At 57.8% G+C, this 16215-nt stretch overlaps 3 protein-coding genes and 1 non-coding gene across 18 annotated transcripts; 3 read left to right on the forward strand and 1 right to left on the reverse strand.

Moving 5' to 3' along the window:
* Positions 1–1403: 1403 nt before the first annotated feature.
* On the forward strand, positions 1404–4303 carry PGP (phosphoglycolate phosphatase). Its single transcript, XM_023616560.2, has 2 exons — positions 1404–2119; positions 2223–4303. The coding sequence occupies exons 1-2, from the start codon at positions 1480–1482 to the stop codon at positions 2546–2548; spliced, it is 966 nt and encodes a 321-aa protein (XP_023472328.1). The 5' UTR covers positions 1404–1479; the 3' UTR covers positions 2549–4303.
* Positions 4097–4156, forward strand: MIR1842 (microRNA mir-1842). Its single transcript, NR_032927.1, has one exon. It is a non-coding gene; the product is annotated as a microRNA mir-1842 (primary transcript).
* Positions 4304–4442: 139 nt separating the features above from the next.
* On the forward strand, positions 4443–13342 carry BRICD5 (BRICHOS domain containing 5). 12 transcript variants are annotated; one of them, XM_070232437.1, is made up of 6 exons: positions 4443–5393; positions 5568–5693; positions 5900–6055; positions 6126–6227; positions 6483–6636; positions 6739–6937. In XM_070232437.1, the coding sequence occupies exons 1-6, from the start codon at positions 5343–5345 to the stop codon at positions 6831–6833; spliced, it is 684 nt and encodes a 227-aa protein (XP_070088538.1). In that variant the 5' UTR covers positions 4443–5342; the 3' UTR covers positions 6834–6937. The 12 variants fall into 12 exon arrangements, with proteins under 12 accessions (XP_070088538.1, XP_070088536.1, XP_070088535.1 ...); XM_070232435.1 differs by having other exon boundaries at positions 4471–5393; positions 5541–5693; XM_070232434.1 differs by having other exon boundaries at positions 4471–5393; positions 5541–5693; positions 5900–6227.
* Positions 6798–12114, reverse strand: MLST8 (MTOR associated protein, LST8 homolog). 4 transcript variants are annotated; one of them, XM_023616558.2, is made up of 9 exons: positions 10898–12114; positions 10188–10380; positions 9969–10020; positions 9723–9885; positions 9198–9273; positions 8963–9115; positions 7912–8036; positions 7583–7746; positions 6798–7445 (listed from the first exon to the last, which is right to left on the reverse strand). In XM_023616558.2, exons 2-9 carry the CDS (start codon positions 10314–10316, stop codon positions 7327–7329), a joined length of 981 nt encoding a protein of 326 aa, XP_023472326.1. In that variant the 5' UTR covers positions 10317–10380; positions 10898–12114; the 3' UTR covers positions 6798–7326. The 4 variants fall into 4 exon arrangements, with proteins under 4 accessions (XP_023472326.1, XP_070088527.1, XP_070088528.1 ...); XM_070232426.1 differs by having other exon boundaries at positions 10747–10958; XM_070232427.1 differs by having other exon boundaries at positions 10608–10935.
* Positions 13343–16215: the final 2873 nt, after the last annotated feature.

The following is a 16215-nucleotide window of genomic DNA, read 5'->3' on the forward strand; positions in this document are numbered from 1 at the left end:
TTTGACACTCTAGGAGGTGGGGTTCTGGATCCCCTGGCACAGGGTAGGTTCTCAGGAAACTGGGGCCCGTTATTCTGCCACCCCACCCTATTGAAAGTAATAACAATGAACATACATCTATCCTATGAACCAGCAATTCCACTCCCAAGTATATGATACCCAAGAGAAATGGGTGCCCATGTCCACAAATGAGTGTGTAGGAATAAGAACGTTCACAGGGGCATTATTTACAATAGTCCAAAACTGGAAACAACCCAAATGTCCATCACTTGGAGAACAGATAAAGGAGGGTATATTGTTACCGTGGCGCATGCAGCAATTAAAAAAAAACCAGAAGGATGGATTTCACAGACATGTTGATGCAAAGAAGCACGACTCATAAGAGTACACGGTAAGATCTCATTATAAGATGGTCTAGAACAGGCAAAGGAGGTTATGACTCACTCTATGGTGACAGAAGTCCGAAAGATGATTGGGGGAGGGGTATCTGCTATTGACTGGATAGGAACGGGAGGGAACTTTCTGCAGTGATGGAAATATTCTGCATCTTGCTCAGTTGTGTTTACACAGGCGTATAGGTATGTAAAATTTCCATCAACTTGCACACTTAAGATTTATGCACTTTATGTTACGCCTCAGTAAAAGTTAATAATATCCAATAATAATGATGACGTAGCGACCAATTACTGAGTGCTGTGTTCTAGGCAGTGTCCTTCTCTTAAAGATTCCAATCCCACTGTCTTGTAATTACTTGTTCACATGACCACTAAGGCACAGAGAAAGCGTTTTTGCAAAGGACTGGAAACGAGAACGCCAGGCTTGTTGGGAAGAAGGCACGGGCTGGCTGTCAGGACTGGCCGTAATCGGCCCATGCGCCGACATCGTGTGCGGAGCGTGTCCCGCGCGGAGGCCACCGCCTGGCGCCGCCCAGGCAAAGGTGCGGACGTGACTCTAGCCCAAAGGAGACAGCAGCCCCCGCGCCACGCTCCTGCGGAGAACCCCGCCCGCCCAACCGGAGAGAAGCCAGCCAATCAGCAGCCGGCCCGGCCCGGGGTCACTCGATTGAGGGCCTCCGTCACCTAGGCTGACCACGCGCCTCCAATGGGCGAGCTGCCCTGCGACCGCCAATGAACAGCAGCCTTACGTCCTGCGCCGGCTCTAGGCTCTTCCGCAGAGTTTCCGCAGTGAACGCTCCACTCCGAAAGCCGGTTGGCTCGCTGCCAGCCAATCAGCGGGGCGCCCCGAGCCGGCAGCCAATGGCCGCCCGCCTCTCCGCGCCGGGCCGCGACGGTTGGCCCTTAGCTCCCGCAGCCAGCGGAGGCGGGGGCGGATTGGCGCAGGCGGCGTCCAATGGGCGGCGCGAACGAAGCGCAGGGCCAATGAGCGCGCCGGGGGCGGGGCGGGCGCAGCGGCGGGCGGCTGCGAGGAGCGGCCGGTGGCGGCGGCGGCGACGGCGGCCACGGGCGGCGGCGGGCGGCCATGGCTGCGGCGGAGGCTGGCGGCGACGACGCCCGCTGCGTGCGGCTGAGCGCCGAGCGGGCCCAGGCGCTGCTGGCCGACGTGGACACGCTGCTGTTCGACTGCGACGGCGTGCTGTGGCGCGGCGAGACGGCCGTGCCCGGCGCGCCCGAGGCCTTGAAGGCCCTGCGGGCCCGCGGCAAGCGCCTCGGTTTCATCACCAACAACAGCAGCAAGACCCGGCAGGCCTACGCCGAGAAGCTGCGGCGCCTGGGCTTCGGCGGCCCGGCGGGGTCCGGCGCCGGCCTCGAGGTCTTCGGCACGGCCTACTGCACTGCGCTCTACCTGCGCCAGCGTCTGGCCGGCGCGCCGGCCCCCAAAGCCTACGTGCTGGGCGGCGAGGCCCTGAAGGCTGAGCTTGAGGCCGTGGGCGTCGCCTGCGTGGGCGTGGGGCCCGAGCCGCTGCAGGGCGAGGGCCCCCGCGCCTGGCTGGACGCGCCGCTGGAGCCCGATGTGCGCGCCGTCGTGGTGGGCTTTGACCCGCACTTCAGCTACATGAAGCTCACCAAGGCCGTGCGATACCTGCAGCAGCCCGGCTGCCTGCTCGTGGGCACCAACATGGACAACCGGCTCCCGCTCGAGAACGGCCGCTTCATCGCGGGTCCGTGCGCCCCGGGGACGGGAGGCTGGAGGGCGGGCGGCCGGCCGGCCCCTCCTGTCCTCTGACCCTGGGAGCTCTCCTCCCCTCCCTCTCCGCCCCGCAGGTACCGGCTGTCTGGTCCGAGCCGTGGAGATGGCCTCCCAGCGCCAGGCAGACATCATAGGGAAGCCCAGCCGCTTCATCTTCGACTGCGTGTCCCAGGAGTACGGCATCAACCCGGAGCGCACCGTCATGGTGGGAGATCGCCTGGACACGGACATCCTCCTGGGAGTCACGTGTGGCCTGAAGACCATCCTGACCCTCACTGGAGTCTCCACTCTAGGGGATGTGAAGAGTAATCAGGAAAGTGACTGCATGTCTAAGAAGACAGTGGTCCCTGACTTCTATGTTGACAGCATAGCCGACTTTTTGCCCGCCCTTCAAGGTTAAAGATTTAGTGTCTTTAATCTCCAGAATAAAAAAAATTGAAAATCACTTACCCAAATTAATAGGTGGGGCTTAAGCATCTGCTCAACTAAGCGGCTTCAAAGAGTAGACTTGGAGTTAAGCAAAGGCACTAGTTGTTAACCTTGTACGTGAACGTTTGGGGGGCAGTTTTGTTTACAGATGCTTCTATTTCAAGATGCTCTTTTAAGCTTGGAGGGTATTGTGGGGGTCCTAGACCTTGGGTGCCTTTGGCAAGGGCTGGCTTAGCATCTGTCCAGGATTCAGGTAACCTCAGGGCCTGCTGCTGGGACTGAGGCAGGTCTGGGGGTGTCACGTATTTTATTGAGAATTTCATTCAGGGATCAAGCTCCCTTGCAGGGCAAAGGGAAGGAGGGGCTGATTATTTTGACTGTTGTGAGAAACTTGTACAAACCGTCTCCAGGGCCCCATCAGTGGTCAGCAGGGGAGACTGCTGCTGCATCCCAGCCCCTCACCTGCAGGGTGGGAGTGGAGGACGGGGCTGCTCCCAGGTGTTGTCTCCCTGTCCTTTGGGTGCAGAGTTCTGCCCTCACCACCACCACCCCACACTTCCTTAAAAACCACTCTGATGTCACAATTCAGTGTTCCGTTTCAGATACCCAGGGCTGCCGCTCCGCACACATGGTTGCGCAGTTCCGTAAGCTCAGCCCAGCTTGGCTTTCTCAAATGTGCATTTAAACCCGGATGACTTGGACTGAGCAGCCAAGGCCGTGCATGGATGCCTTCGCTGAACTCTGGGCTGCCTTGCAGGGAGCTCAGAGCAGCATTGGTACAAAAAAATTTTTTTTAACTTTTGAACAACTTTGTCAAGTGGTGGATTGAATCTTAAGTGTGTTGATTAATAGCTGTGCTCTGTCTCATAGGGAAAATCCCACTGAAGAAGTCTCCGTGCCCTGCAGCCAGCAGCATGGCTAAAGGCGTGTGCTAGCCAAGGAATGCCTGTCACCCAGGGTGCCCTCTGGGTCGGGGAGGAAAGAGGTGTCCCCAAGAACAGGAAGTCCTTTTACAAAGCATCCGATCTCTTTCTGTCCTCTTGTTACCCTTGGTTGGGGTGGGGTTAGATGTCAGTGGTGCATGAGGCCACCTATCTTGGCCCTGGAGTCCCTTGTCGGTGGCCAGTAGGAGGACTGGCAGGGTCCGCTGGCTAGCCAAGGGTTCTTGGCAGGGGACCTTGGCCTTTTCAGTCTGTTCCCTCAGTTGCTGACCTTTGGGAACAAGCCTGATAAGCAGACTCTGGCCACACTTGTAGGGTGGGGTCAGGGAAGCTGTTCCTTTTGGCCGACTCCTTCCCAGTGCCTCGCCCTGCACCCAGTGGCATCTGCCCACAGCCTGTAGCTTCTCTTCTCACCCCAGGATCCCAGTGCTCCTTCACTCATTCTCTAAGAGTTCTCAGAGCAATAAAGGCTATCCCAAACCTTCATCTCCTCCCAGGCCTGGGGTGTCTGGGGTTTAGACTCTGCCATGGGGCAGCACAAGGGCAGCCGGCGCCTGTGAGGTTGGTGGTGCTGACGTTGGCTCTGTGAGGTCGGCTCAAGGTGGGTCTGGATATTGAGCAGGCCTGTCAGGGCGTTGTCACCCACACCAGGAGCACGTGGCCGGTGCAGCAGCCAGTGACAACTCCCCTCTTCTGCTGGGCAGTGGCCCAGGAGCCTGTGTGTGCCCCATCTCTGCCCCTGTTGCACTGTGTGAACCCAAATGCATATTAAACTCTCAAACCCACGCTGGCTCTGGCGTTCCTTGCTCTCGCCTAGACAGCGGCCTTTCACAGAGGCTGCAGCTGTCTAACTGCAGCATGGGGGTAGGGTGGGAGCACTCCAAGCAGAAGGCCTTTCTGGGATTCCAGTTCCAGAGCTGGAACACAGACCACTGCAGTTCCACCCCATTTCAGGCCCACTAGAAGGTGATGCTGAAGAGTCAGGAAAAACAAGGCACAAAGGAAAACCAGAGGGAGAAAGGGCCATGGGGTGCAGCTGGTGGAGGCCACACCCGTCCTGAGGGCTGCTAATACAGGGGGAGCCCTGACTGTCACAGTCCATGGTGTCAAGTGGCTGAGAACACAAGCTAGGAGCCAGGGTGGTAGCACAGTCCAGTTAGAGAAAGCCATGCGGGCAGGGTGGGGCTAACAGACATGAGGCTGCCCTAGCCATCCCCGGGGCCGCGGGAGGTTTGAATAGGCTGCCTTTAAGGCGGTGGAGCCTTCTGGAAGCCATCTGGCCTCAGGCCTGCACTCTGGAATGCTCGTCAGCCCATGCTGTGCTGGGTATGGGGAACAGCTGGGGTACATGGGGAGGGAAGGGAGGTGGCACAGAGTTCCATACCAATTCTTTAGTGATGGTCTCTTAGGTGCCCTGGCCTGAGAGACTAGAAACAAACAGTCCTCTTTAAGAAAAAGTAAATCTGCTCCCGACAAGACTCTAAAATTGTTCTGGCCCAGCCTGGGCTGTCCTCTGTGCCAGCCAGGGGACTTGATTTCCACAACGACCGTGCTCTCATGACCTCCCAGGCCCATATGCTCTCCAGTCTGCACAGGCCAGGTGTCAGGAGAGCCAGGCATGGTGACAAGCACCCCCTAGGTGGGAGGGAGGGGGCTGTCCTGGCTCCGACGCAGATATCAGGTAGCTGGGCTGGCGAGGAAGCAGTGGGGTCAGGAGAGGAGGGGGCTAGGACGGTGGTTTGGCTCATCAGAGCCAGCCTGAGACTTCCCTGGCTGACTCCAAGGGGCAGCTGACAATCAGCGCATTGTCACCAGGGCTGCAGCATGGAGCAGGGAAGCTGCCGTGCGGAGAGCCCCGGGCCTGGGTCTGTTGGGGTGAGTGCCTTCCATCAACCAGTGTCCTCTCCTGGGACAAAGACCCAGGGCATGCCCTGGGCAGGTGACAGGAGTGTGGCACTCACCTCCCAGCCTCCTCAGCCCCTACCTTCCCTGAGCCAGCCTGCTCTCTGGTCTCTGCTCCAGGCTCCACTGACTGCAATATGCCCCCAGGTGAAGACCAAGCCCTGCCATGGGGGCTGGGGAGCTGCTGGCCTGCTGCTGCTGCTGCTGCTGGCACTGGCCACTGCAGGGGCTGTGGCTGGGGGGCTTCTTGGCTTTGCTCCCAGCCCTCCCAAGGTGAGCCCCTCCTCAGAACGCGGGCAGAGGCACGGACAGTGGAAGGGGGAGGAAAGGCCAACATACTGCAGCTTGGGTGGAGCCAGCGCCTGGAGCTGAGGGCGGGAGGGCCAGAGCGGTGGAGGGGTCAAAAGGCTTGAAGCAGGGGTGGGGGAGTGTTGGGGCTGCCCCACACTGCCCAGCTGAGCTCCACTGCCCACTCTCAGCCACTGCTGCAGATGCTCCGTCTGACTCTCCTGAGCCCCAGTGTGCCCCAGCCCAACCAAACTGCCCAGGTGGACGTGGCCCAGAACGTGGCGACCATCAGGGTGACTCCAGCTCAGAGCAATCGCAGCTGGGCAGTGCTGTTCGACGGGCAGAGTGTGAGTGGGCTGGGGGGGATCACCGCCCAGGGGGCTCAGGCGGCCCTGCCTCACCTGGCTGCCTCTCCAGGGCCACGTCTGTTACCGACCCCCCGAGCACCAGGCCTGCTTCCTCCACCTGATGGAGGCACGAGACCGAGAGACCCTGCAGCTGCTGGTGAACACCTCAGAGGTAAGCAGCCCCCACACGGCCAGGCTCCCAGGCCAGAGGCCAGACAAAGGGTCCTGTGTACAGCCCGGGCCTGGGGCGGGCAGGGGCTCCAATTTCAGGGGAACAGAAGCTCTATCTTGCCTTGGCTGAGGCTGCTGACAAGAGTCAAGGCGGGGCTGGCACCCGTGCCAGCATGTCCAGAGACCCATGGGCCCTGCCCACCAAGGGACAGTGCAAGTGTCCCTGTCCTGTGGCCCACCAGAGCCTTCTCTGCAGGCCCAAGAGTCTCGCAGCCCCAGCCAGCACACCCACCGTGCCCAGGAGCTGCTGGCAGTGCTTGGGAGCCACGAGGTGGACCCTGCCCAAGTTGGGGCTTCGGTGCAGCACCTCTGCGCAAAGACCCCCATTTACTGGGCCCGTCGAGCAGAGGGTGAGTTGGGGCAGGCTGTGTGGAGAGGCCTGGGCTCCTGCAGGACAGTCTGGGGACAGGGGAGGAGGAGCCCTTTGGGTTCACGAAGGCCCCTCCCCCCAGGGCCCCCGAGGCAGCGGCTGATCTACCTGTGCATTGACATCTGCTTCCCAAGCAACATCTGTATCTCCGTCTGCTTTTATTATCTCCCAGACTGAGCCCCTAGCCTGGCCCAGCCCCACAGGCCAGCCAGCTGGTGGGCCCCATCACCAGCACCACAGAGGGCAGCTGCTGGCGGGGCTAATAAACCCCTCCACCTGGCCATGATGGTGCTGTCTGTGGCCTCGGGACATGAAACGGGCAGGGTGGGGCAGGGGGAAGCACTGGCTTGGGCGTGGGCGCCAGCCTCAGGTCCCCCTCAGCGGCTCTAGGCCGTGTGGGTCCAGCATTTCCGAGGGGAGGGCAGGCTGGCTCAGGGAGGTCTCCTGAGCTCTTTCACACCAAGATAAGCCACTGGGCGCCAAGAGAGCCCCAGAGTGGACGAGCCTGGCCAGTCTAGGCTGGCTGAGAGGGCCAGGGAAGGTCAGTCAGGTCCAGGAGCCTAGGCTGGTAGAGGCTAGCCCATAGGGGTTCACTCTGACCTGGGCAGCTGAACAGGCACATGCAGCCGGTGCACCCAGAAGGCTGCCTGCAATCCTGAGGAGGCATAGGCTAGCCCAGCACGCTGTCGTTGAAGGCCAGGCAGACGACAGCTTTCTGGTGGCCGCCGTACTCTCTCTTGATCTCTCCTGTCTCCACGCACCAGAGCCGGGCCAGGTTGTCAGAGGAGGCTGCAAGGAGGGAGGGCGTGGGCAGCAGCTCAGGGCACAACCCGCAGCTGGGCACACTGGAGGCCGGCTCCCAGGAAGCAAGGAGCAGCAGCCGTGACCAGGCTGGCAGGGTGGGAGGCAGGGCGGGCAGGGCTCACCAGTGACGATGTACTGGGAGTCCCCTGAGAAGGCGCAGCCCCACATCCAGCCTCGGGATGACTCTCCGGGGTTGCTGCTCTTGATGCTCAGCTCTGTCATCAGAGAGAAGTTGGATGTCCTCCAAATCTTGCACGTCTGGTCAGCAGAGCAGGTGGCAAGGAGCCTGGGGGTGGGGTGAGCATGGCAGGGTGTCATCAGCAGCCACTCCCACCCTGCACCCCCTTGCTGTCCACCAGACAGGCCCCGACCCATCAAGCCCCCAGCCCCAGGCAGGTCCCCTCCACCCTACAGCCACCAAGGGCTCCCAGTCCCCAGCCCCGGCACACACGTGGAGTCAGGGCTGAAGCGGCACTGCAAGGCATAGCGGGTGTGCGCTGGGATCTTGGTCTTGGGGATGAGCTGTGTCACCTCATCGCCAATGCCCCCGGTCAGATTCCAGACATAGCAATTCCCCTGTGGGGTAAGAGGGAAGTTATGGGAGGCCTGGAGCCACCAGTGTGACACATAGGGAAGGATGCCCTGGCTACTAGATCCAGATCCAGGGACTGCCATCCAACACTGTGGCTGTGCCCAGGGGTCTGGGGGCAGGGGATGTGTGGCAGACACATCTGCTCCTACCTGGAGGACCTGGTAGACCTAGCCCCAACCAGGGCTATACCTGGAAGGCCAAGAGCAGGAGGCAATGCTTGGCCTTCCTGGAGGATGCTCCTGGCCAACGGGAATGTGAGGACTGAAGTAGGAGACACCCCAGACGGAGGGACCAGCAGGGCAAAGGCTCAGAGGAGGGCAGTGTGGGGACACTGTGGGACAAGTGACTTGCTGAAATTTAATGGACGTTAAAGGGAGAAAATGAGGCTGGACAGGAGATCAGAGGCCAAGCTGCAGCATCCTGAGGCCATGGTAAGGAGCCAGAGGCATCGTGGGTATATGCAGGGGAACAATGTAATCAGGCTGGTACTGCTGAAGGATGCTCTGGCGGCAGAGGGAAAATGGATTGGGGGCAGGGGGGAGGTCAGAAAGGAGGGAGGGAGGTCAGAGAGAGGCTGCAGCCACCATTGAGGGATACAGGAAACTTGGATCAGGAGGTGACAGGGAAGAGAGTGGGAAGTGGACAGACTTGAGAGATTCTGGAGATGGAAGTGACTGGCCTGCTATGGGCTATGGCAGCTAGTGGAGGTGGCATCAGAAGCAACACCCAGGTTTCTGGCTTTGGTGGCTGGGTTGGAGCTGGAGCCCAGGATGGGGAAGCAGGACTGGGAGGGGGAGGAGAAAGGCCTGAGAGACATTGGGGGAATAAGCCCACCTGCAGGGAATAAGGGAGCTCAGGGGCTAGGTGCTGCTGAGCCAGCCTCCCCCACTGCGCCCATCCCAGGACTCACAGTACTATTGACTGCGGCCATGTAGCTGGCATCAGGGTCGATGTGGGCAGATGTGATGGAGACCTCGGCTTCAGGGATCAGCTGCTCGTTGTGGTCAGTCTTCAAGTCCCAAATGTGGATGGCTCCGCTCTGGTCACCCACAATGAGTTCTGCCTGGGGTGCAGGGAGGGTGAGGTAGGGTAGGACCCCGGTCCTCCAGAACCCCAGGGTGTCCAGCCCCGTGCATACCCCTCACCTGGTTGGGGTGCAGGCACACGCAGTTAATGGGCGCATTCACCTGGAAGATCCTCTGACACTGCAGGTTCCGGGACCTTCGGGGTGGGGGACATGCACAGTCTGTAGTGAATGCTGTTGGTGCCCCACCCAGATGCCCTTTCCCTGGGCATTTGCCTTTATCCCTTTGCTGAAAGGAGCTACCTCATAAGAAATACTTGGGAGGTTGGCCCTCCCCAAGGGCAGCCTGCAGCCAATGACTGACTTAGAAGGGACATAAAGGCCAGCCCCTTGCCTCCAGGTGGGACTCGCTCTTTCATGCAATTCACTCTCCAAATCTCCCTTTGGAATCAGGCTGAGGCTGGACTGGCCTTTGTGTGGCTTCATCCCTGCCCTATCCTGCTTTCCTCACTGCCCTCAATAAATCACCCACACAGAAACCCTCATCTCAGCTTCTGCTTAGAGGGGACCCACCTAAGACAGTCTCCTGGCCTGGCCCTCATGACCATACCAAGGCGGGAGGCCCTCCCTGCCCAGCACCCCACACCTGAGGTCCCAGATCCGAGCAGTACAGTCCTCCCCACCCGTGTACATCCAGCGGCCATCCTCATGGAAGCCCACAGACGCGATGTTCTTGTTGACCCCGTCATAGCTGATGATGGGGTTGGGGTTATTGGAGTTGAGATCATACATGCGAATGTGCTGGTAACCTAGGGGCACAGGTCAAACTGAAGTTGGGCTGTGCCTAGATGGACCACCAGAGATCAGGGGTTGGGGTCGAGGGTGCAGGTACCTGCAGCAGCAATCATGCTGCGGTCAGGCGTGATCTCGAGCGCATTCACCTGCTGGGTCTGTCAAGGATGATGAACAGAGCCCTGGGGCCGGGGCCCTCAAGGCCTCCAGCATCCGGCTCAGCTGCTGCATCCTTCCCACCTCAGGCCGTTGCCCAGGCTGTTATCCCCACCAGGCGTCCTACCTAGCACCACCCTCCCCACCTCCCAGTGGAGGATACAGAGTCCTGGTGCTGCACAGTGCGGGTGCAGATCCCGCTGTGGGCCTGCCAGAACCGCACCGTGTGGTCATAGCCCGCTGTGGCCAAGATGACTGGGTCACTGCCCACCGTGCCTGGGGATGTGTTCATGGTGCGGCTGCTTGGAAGGCCCGGGCCAGAGATATGATCAACAATGGGTCAGAGGTCAGAGCATCTGGAGGAGAGAGGAGTGCAGTATTTTGGGAATACCCTCTAGGTCCTAAGTGGATTACAGGTCCACTAGATGCTGAGGGTTAGGTATTATCACCCTCATTTCAGATGGGGAAACTGAGGCTTAGAGAGGTTCAGGGACACGCATGACAACAGGCGAGGGACAGCTCCGAGCTCCAAGACGCATGCGCCATTCCCCGCCCCAAGGACCGGGCCGGGACGCCACCCCACCTACGGCCGGCAGGGGGCAGTCACACCCGGGGCGCCGCTCTGCCGCAGGGGCGGGCCGCGCGTGCGCAGGGCGGCGGACCGGCGGGAGAGGAAAGCCGAGTGCTGCGGCTGCGCATGCGTAGCAGGCCGGCGGCTGGACCTGATGGGAGGGGGCGCTCTCTGGCTGGACCCTCGAGCTCCCTGGTGCTCCGCTGACGGCCCTGGCTCCGTCCCGCTGGGCCAGCTTCCCCTGGGCGCGCTCTCCCGACCACCGGCAGCCGCTTTCCGGCCCTCGTCCCGCGGCCTCGTACCTTACATGCGGCTCTGCGCTCCGCCGCGGTCCAGGACTGGGGAGCGGAGCTGGAGCGAGTCGATGGAGGCCGAGGCCGAGCGTAGAATTATCGATGAGCCATTAGGGCGACACCATGGGACATACGGGGCGGGGGAGCGGGGTGTGGGGGAGGTGAATGGGACAAGACCAAAGTTCTGGGGCAGGGGTCCCCTCCTGCCGGGCAAGAAGCAGGAGAGGCCTGCACCCTGCTTCGCGGCGCGGGGACTGGGGTGAACGAAAGCAGCAGTCCCAGTCTTTTTCCCACTCGGGCACCGCACCCTTCTGACACGGCTACCCATTTCCAGGCTTGGGTCCCAAGGCGGCGTGGCGCCATCCCCTACTCCCCTCTCCTGGCTAGGATTCCCAGGTAAATTACAGATAAATTAACCAGGTTAAATCACAGGTAAATTTCACATAAGCAACAATAATTTTTGTGTGTGTAAGTATATCCCAAATATTGCATGGGATATACTTATACTAAAAAAAGTTATTCATTGCTTACATGAAATTCAAACGTAACTAGCCTTCCTTTAGTTTTATTTGCTAGATCAGGCAACCCTAGTTCAGGCACTTTCAGGCCTGTCCAGTCCCGGCCAGCCTGACCCTCGGGTCCCTCCACTCAGCCTAGCAACCACTCAAAAACTGGGGTTGCTCATACCTCCTTTTCCATTCCAGCCCTCCCACACTCCACACACGCAGCCTCACCCTCTGTCACAGAAAAAAGAGAGCCCTTGAGACAGGCTGTCCCACAGTTTCTTCCTACCGCGCTTACAATCATAGCTGCACACCTCCCCCACCCTTCCTTTCTCTGGCCCCTTGACCAAGGCCATGTCCCCTGCCCATTCCTCCAGGCCCCAGGTCCCAGAAACCTTCCTTCCTGTACCTTTCCCACCTCTCCTCCTTCCTTCTCCTGAGGCTTTAAACACCATAAAACAACCCAAAACTCTCCTAGCAGCTGGCACCCTCTCCAAAGAGCCGTCCTCTCAGCCTTGCTGGCTCCATGTCCTCGCTTCCCACTCACTCCTCTACCCGCTGTCCTGTCTTTGACCCCAGCTCTCCAATGAAAATGTCACCAGGTCACTGGCCATCTCACACTGCCAAACCCAGCGGATACTTTTCCTTCTGCATCTTGAGACGTCTTTGCAGTGGTCGGCAGCTCTGCTCCTAAGAAGCTCCCGTCACCTAGCTTCTTGCATTGGCACCCAGTCTCTTTCTCTGCCTTCTAAAGGCTGGTGCCCTCCAGAGTTCTTGTCTCTGCACGCCACATTGTCACTGGGGGCTCTCGTCCACTCTCAGGGCTTCCAATACCATCCCTGCCCCAGGAGTTTCCAACCTGTCTCCAGCTGAGATCCAGCTCCCTGTTAGATGTTGTCCCTCGAAGGCCACACGGACACTTCCACTTTCTGTGGGCAAAACAATTTATCATAGACCAAAGGGCTTCCCCTTCTGTGTTCCAGTGCCCACCATGTGTTACAGCCTCGCGTGATCCGGATGCATCTGCCACTCCCTGTCCCTTGACAGCATCCTGACCCGCCTCTCCATACCCATTCCAGCCCCTCTCCAGGCTGTCCTTCACATTGCATAGTAGTCTATTAAAAACCTGTGTGACCCCTGTTAGAAGCCTTCAGGGGTCCCCTGTCACCCCCCGGACTCCTGGGCCTGGCCCCTGCCAACCCTGTGGCTTTCTCCCGCTCTCTGCTTCACAGGCCACGTGCTCCGTCCAGCCAGAGTGGAGTACAGTCTCAGAATTCGCCACCACACTCTCTCCTCTGAACCCTTGCCTGCTCCAAGGAGGCTTTTCTACCTCTTTGCCTGTTGAGCCCTTGGTTTTCAACACCTTTCATAGCATTTTGAGGGCTTATTCTGTGTGAGGTGTTATGCAGGTGTTTGTTTTATTTGTTGAAGTGCGATTCACATAATATGAAATTAACCTTTTTATTTATTTATTTATTTTGAGGAAGATTAGTCCTGAGCTAACATTCGCCACCAATTCTCCTCTTTTTGCTGAGAAAGATCGGCTCTGAGCTTACATTCGTGCCCATCTTCCTCTGCTTTATGTGTGGGATGCCTGCCACAGCGTGGCTTGACAAGCGGTGCATAGGTCTGCACCCGGGATCTGAACCGACGAACCCCGGGCCGCGGAAGCAGAACGTGCCAACTTAACCACTGTGCAACCAGGCCAGCCCCCCGAAATTAACCTTTTTAAAGTGAATGATTCAGTGGTACTTAGCACATTCACAATCTTGAGCAACCACCACCTCTATCTAATTCCAGAACATTTTCATCACCTCCAAAGGAAACCCTGTACCCATTATGCAGTGCCTACCCCACTCCCTCAACCTCCCCATCCCCCAGCAATCATCAATCTGCTGTCTGTCTCCGTGGATTTGCCTATTCTGGATATTTCATATAAATGGAATCATACAATATATGGTCTTTTGTGTCCTGCTTCTTTCACTGAGCATAATGTTTTCGAGGTTCATCCAAGTTGTAACACGTCAGTACGTCATTCCTTTTTATGGCTGAATAATATTCCATTTTGTGGCTGGACCACATTTTGTTTATCCATTCATTAGTTGATGGACACTTGAGTTATTTCCACTTTTTAGCTATTATGAATAAAGCTGCTATAAAAATTCCTATACAAGTATCTTTTTTAGTACAGGTCTCCATTTCTCTATACACTAGGAGTGGAATCGCTGGGTCACATGGTAACTCTATGTTTAACTTTTTGAGGAACCGCCAAACCATGCTAAGCGTTTTACCTACATTATCTTTACAGTGGCTCTGCCGAGGAGGAAGTACCCCCATTTTGGAGACAAGAAAACTGAGGCTCAGAGATGTAGAGTCACATGTCCAAAGGCACACAGCTAGAACATGACAGAGCTCATCCTGCTGGGCTCAGCTCTCCCCTGATCTCACCCTTTCTGGCTGAGGTGACTACTCCTCGGGCAGCCCCACACCTCATATGTCCTGCTCATCTTCCTCTCTAAGCTTCCCCAGTGCAGCTCCACCAGGCTCAGGGCAGCTCTGGGAGTGACAGATGAATACGTGGGCTCGGAAGGCCGGGAGGGAAGAGCCCTGTGAACCCCAGAGACTGAAGGATGTCCAGAGCAGGATAAACCCTCCAAAGAGCCTGAGAGCAGGAGAGAGGGGTGGGGCCGAGGGAGGGCTGGAAGACTCCGCCGGATGTCTGTGGGGTCCCACTTGTGACCCAGGGAACAGGGCTTGAGCTGTTGGCCTTTTCTGTAGGGGTTCTGGGTGGAGCCTGGGGGTGCACAAGTCCAATGCCTAAGGGTAACTGACAGACAGGACCAGGCTCCCTACCCAGCCTGAGCAGCTCCAGCATCTCTGCTGGGCAGGAAGGAGGAACGGGGTGGATGGTTGTTGATCCCTTCTTATGTACCAGCTGGGCACTTACAGAGTTGGCACCTATGAGAATGATAGAAACCACAGCAGCTAACATATGCTGCGTGCTCCCAGCAGCCCATGGGGAGGGTACGTTTGTCGTCCCCATTTCATACATAAGGGGCCAGGCACCAGGGCTCTGGGGGGCTGGGAGGGGCACCAGGGAAGAGCGCCTGAGCAGGCGCACAGCTGGTGGGCAGGAGCTGTGCTGCCGGTGGAGGCTGCCGCGCAGCTGGGAAGGGGGCCAGCCCGGGCTGCAGCGAAGCGACCGCCAGCTCTACTCCAAGCTGAGCCTCAGCAATTCTGCTGGCTCAGCGGCCCCTCCTCCAGGGATCGTCCTCGGAGGCCTGACTTGCTGGAGGGCTGCCCAAGTCCCACGCCTCTGCATCCTCATCCCCCAGTGGCCTGCTGTGCTGCCCCACCCCCAGGCTGGGAGGACCCAAGGCAGACACATCTCTGTTGTCATGTGGACCCTCCCATCAGCCCTGTGCCTCAGGCAGAGCTGCTGGCCCATTTTACAGATGAGGTAGCTGAGCGTTGGGAGTTTGTCCAAGGTCACTGGGCTGATCGGTAGCAGATCTAGGACTTCCTGACCCCTCCTTGGACATTAGCCTCAGTTAGCAGGGTGAATTCAGCAGAATCTGTACAGCTCTCTTCCCAGACCTGTCCTCCTGAAGGTGGACCACACAGCAAGATGCCCACCCCCAGGTCTGAGGAGTGACTAAGGGGTGCCTGTTTGTGGGGTACAGGCGGAGCTGGAGCTGGGCAGACAACGGAGGGGCAGCTGCAGGCAGGGACCAGCTCATTACCCAGAGGAATCCGAGAATTCTAAATTGGAACTTGGCCTTTCAGGTATATTTGTCAAGGTAGGAGGATAGAACATATTTTATTTAGCAGGTTATTAGCATGGTTGATAACATTTAAATATTTAGACATTTGGCGTGTGGGCCTCTGTTTGTACCCTTGCCCCAAATCCTGCAATTAGCCTCAGACCAGAGTGGTTTGCCTTAGCCAGCCAAAACATAAAAATAATGGTAAGAGTGAGAGCTATCTTTTTATTTTTACTTTTTGTCACGCTTCCTGTGTGCTAGGCACACTGCTAGGCTCTGCAGATACAAAGATGAATAAAATACAGTCGCTACCCAGACAGCCCAGATAGGGAGACCCAAGAATACCATAAGACCCACAGAGGCCATTTGTTGAGCCCTTACTAAGTTCTACTGTGAAGTGCTTCATGGATAGCATCACAATTAATCCTCAAATAACCTAAGGGGAGGTATCATTCTTATCCCCATTTTACAGAGGGCAAACCGAGACTCAGAAAGACAAAGTGACTGGAAAAACAAACTCAGTAAGAATCAGAACTAGGGGGCTGACCTGGTGGCCAGGCGGTTAAGTTCACAGGCTCCACTTTGGGAGCCCAGGGTTTGCAGGTTCAGATCCCTGGTGTGGACCTAGTACCACTCATCAAGCCACGCTGTGGTGGCATCCCACATAATGTAGATGAATTGGCACAGATGTTAGCTTGGTGTGACAATCTTCCTCAAGCAAAAAGAGGAAGATTGGCAACAGATGTTAGCTCAGGGCCAATCTTCCTCACAAAGAAAGAAAGAAAGAAAAAAAGAGACAAAAAGCAGCAGAATTGGGACAAGTGTGGAGGCCAATGTGGATTCGAAGCTCAGACGCATGACCTCAAGACTCTGGGACATCCAGTGAGTCATTAGGCTTCTCTGAGCCTCAGTTTCTTCGTCTGTAAAATGAGCACAGTAAGCCCAAGTTCTTCTTTGAAGTGAACAGCACTGTGCCTGACCCAGCAGGTGCCCAGGAATTGGCCGCCATAAAGGGTGAGGGGAAGGGCCCTTGTATTTAAGGACCGCTCTGGGAGCCCAG

This window comes from Equus caballus, chromosome 13, assembly GCF_041296265.1.
Source record: "Equus caballus isolate H_3958 breed thoroughbred chromosome 13, TB-T2T, whole genome shotgun sequence".
Lineage (NCBI taxonomy): Eukaryota > Metazoa > Chordata > Mammalia > Perissodactyla > Equidae > Equus > Equus caballus.

Coding starts and splice junctions, on each gene's coding strand:
- PGP (XM_023616560.2), top strand. CDS start 1,480: ATGGCTGCGGCGGAGGCTGGCGGCGACGACGCCCGCTGCGTGCGGCTG. Junction 2,120..2,222: donor GAACGGCCGCTTCATCGCGG/GTCCGTGCGCCC, acceptor TCCGCCCCGCAG/GTACCGGCTGTCTGGTCCGA.
- BRICD5 (XM_014728338.3), top strand. CDS start 5,445: ATGCCCTGGGCAGGTGACAGGAGTGTGGCACTCACCTCCCAGCCTCCT. Junction 5,694..5,899: donor TTGCTCCCAGCCCTCCCAAG/GTGAGCCCCTCC, acceptor GCCCACTCTCAG/CCACTGCTGCAGATGCTCCG. Junction 6,228..6,482: donor TGCTGGTGAACACCTCAGAG/GTAAGCAGCCCC, acceptor CCTTCTCTGCAG/GCCCAAGAGTCTCGCAGCCC.
- MLST8 (XM_023616558.2), bottom strand. CDS start 10,316: ATGAACACATCCCCAGGCACGGTGGGCAGTGACCCAGTCATCTTGGCC. Junction 9,886..9,968: donor CAGCATGATTGCTGCTGCAG/GTACCTGCACCC, acceptor CTGTGCCCCTAG/GTTACCAGCACATTCGCATG. Junction 9,116..9,197: donor TGTGCCTGCACCCCAACCAG/GTGAGGGGTATG, acceptor CCTGCACCCCAG/GCAGAACTCATTGTGGGTGA.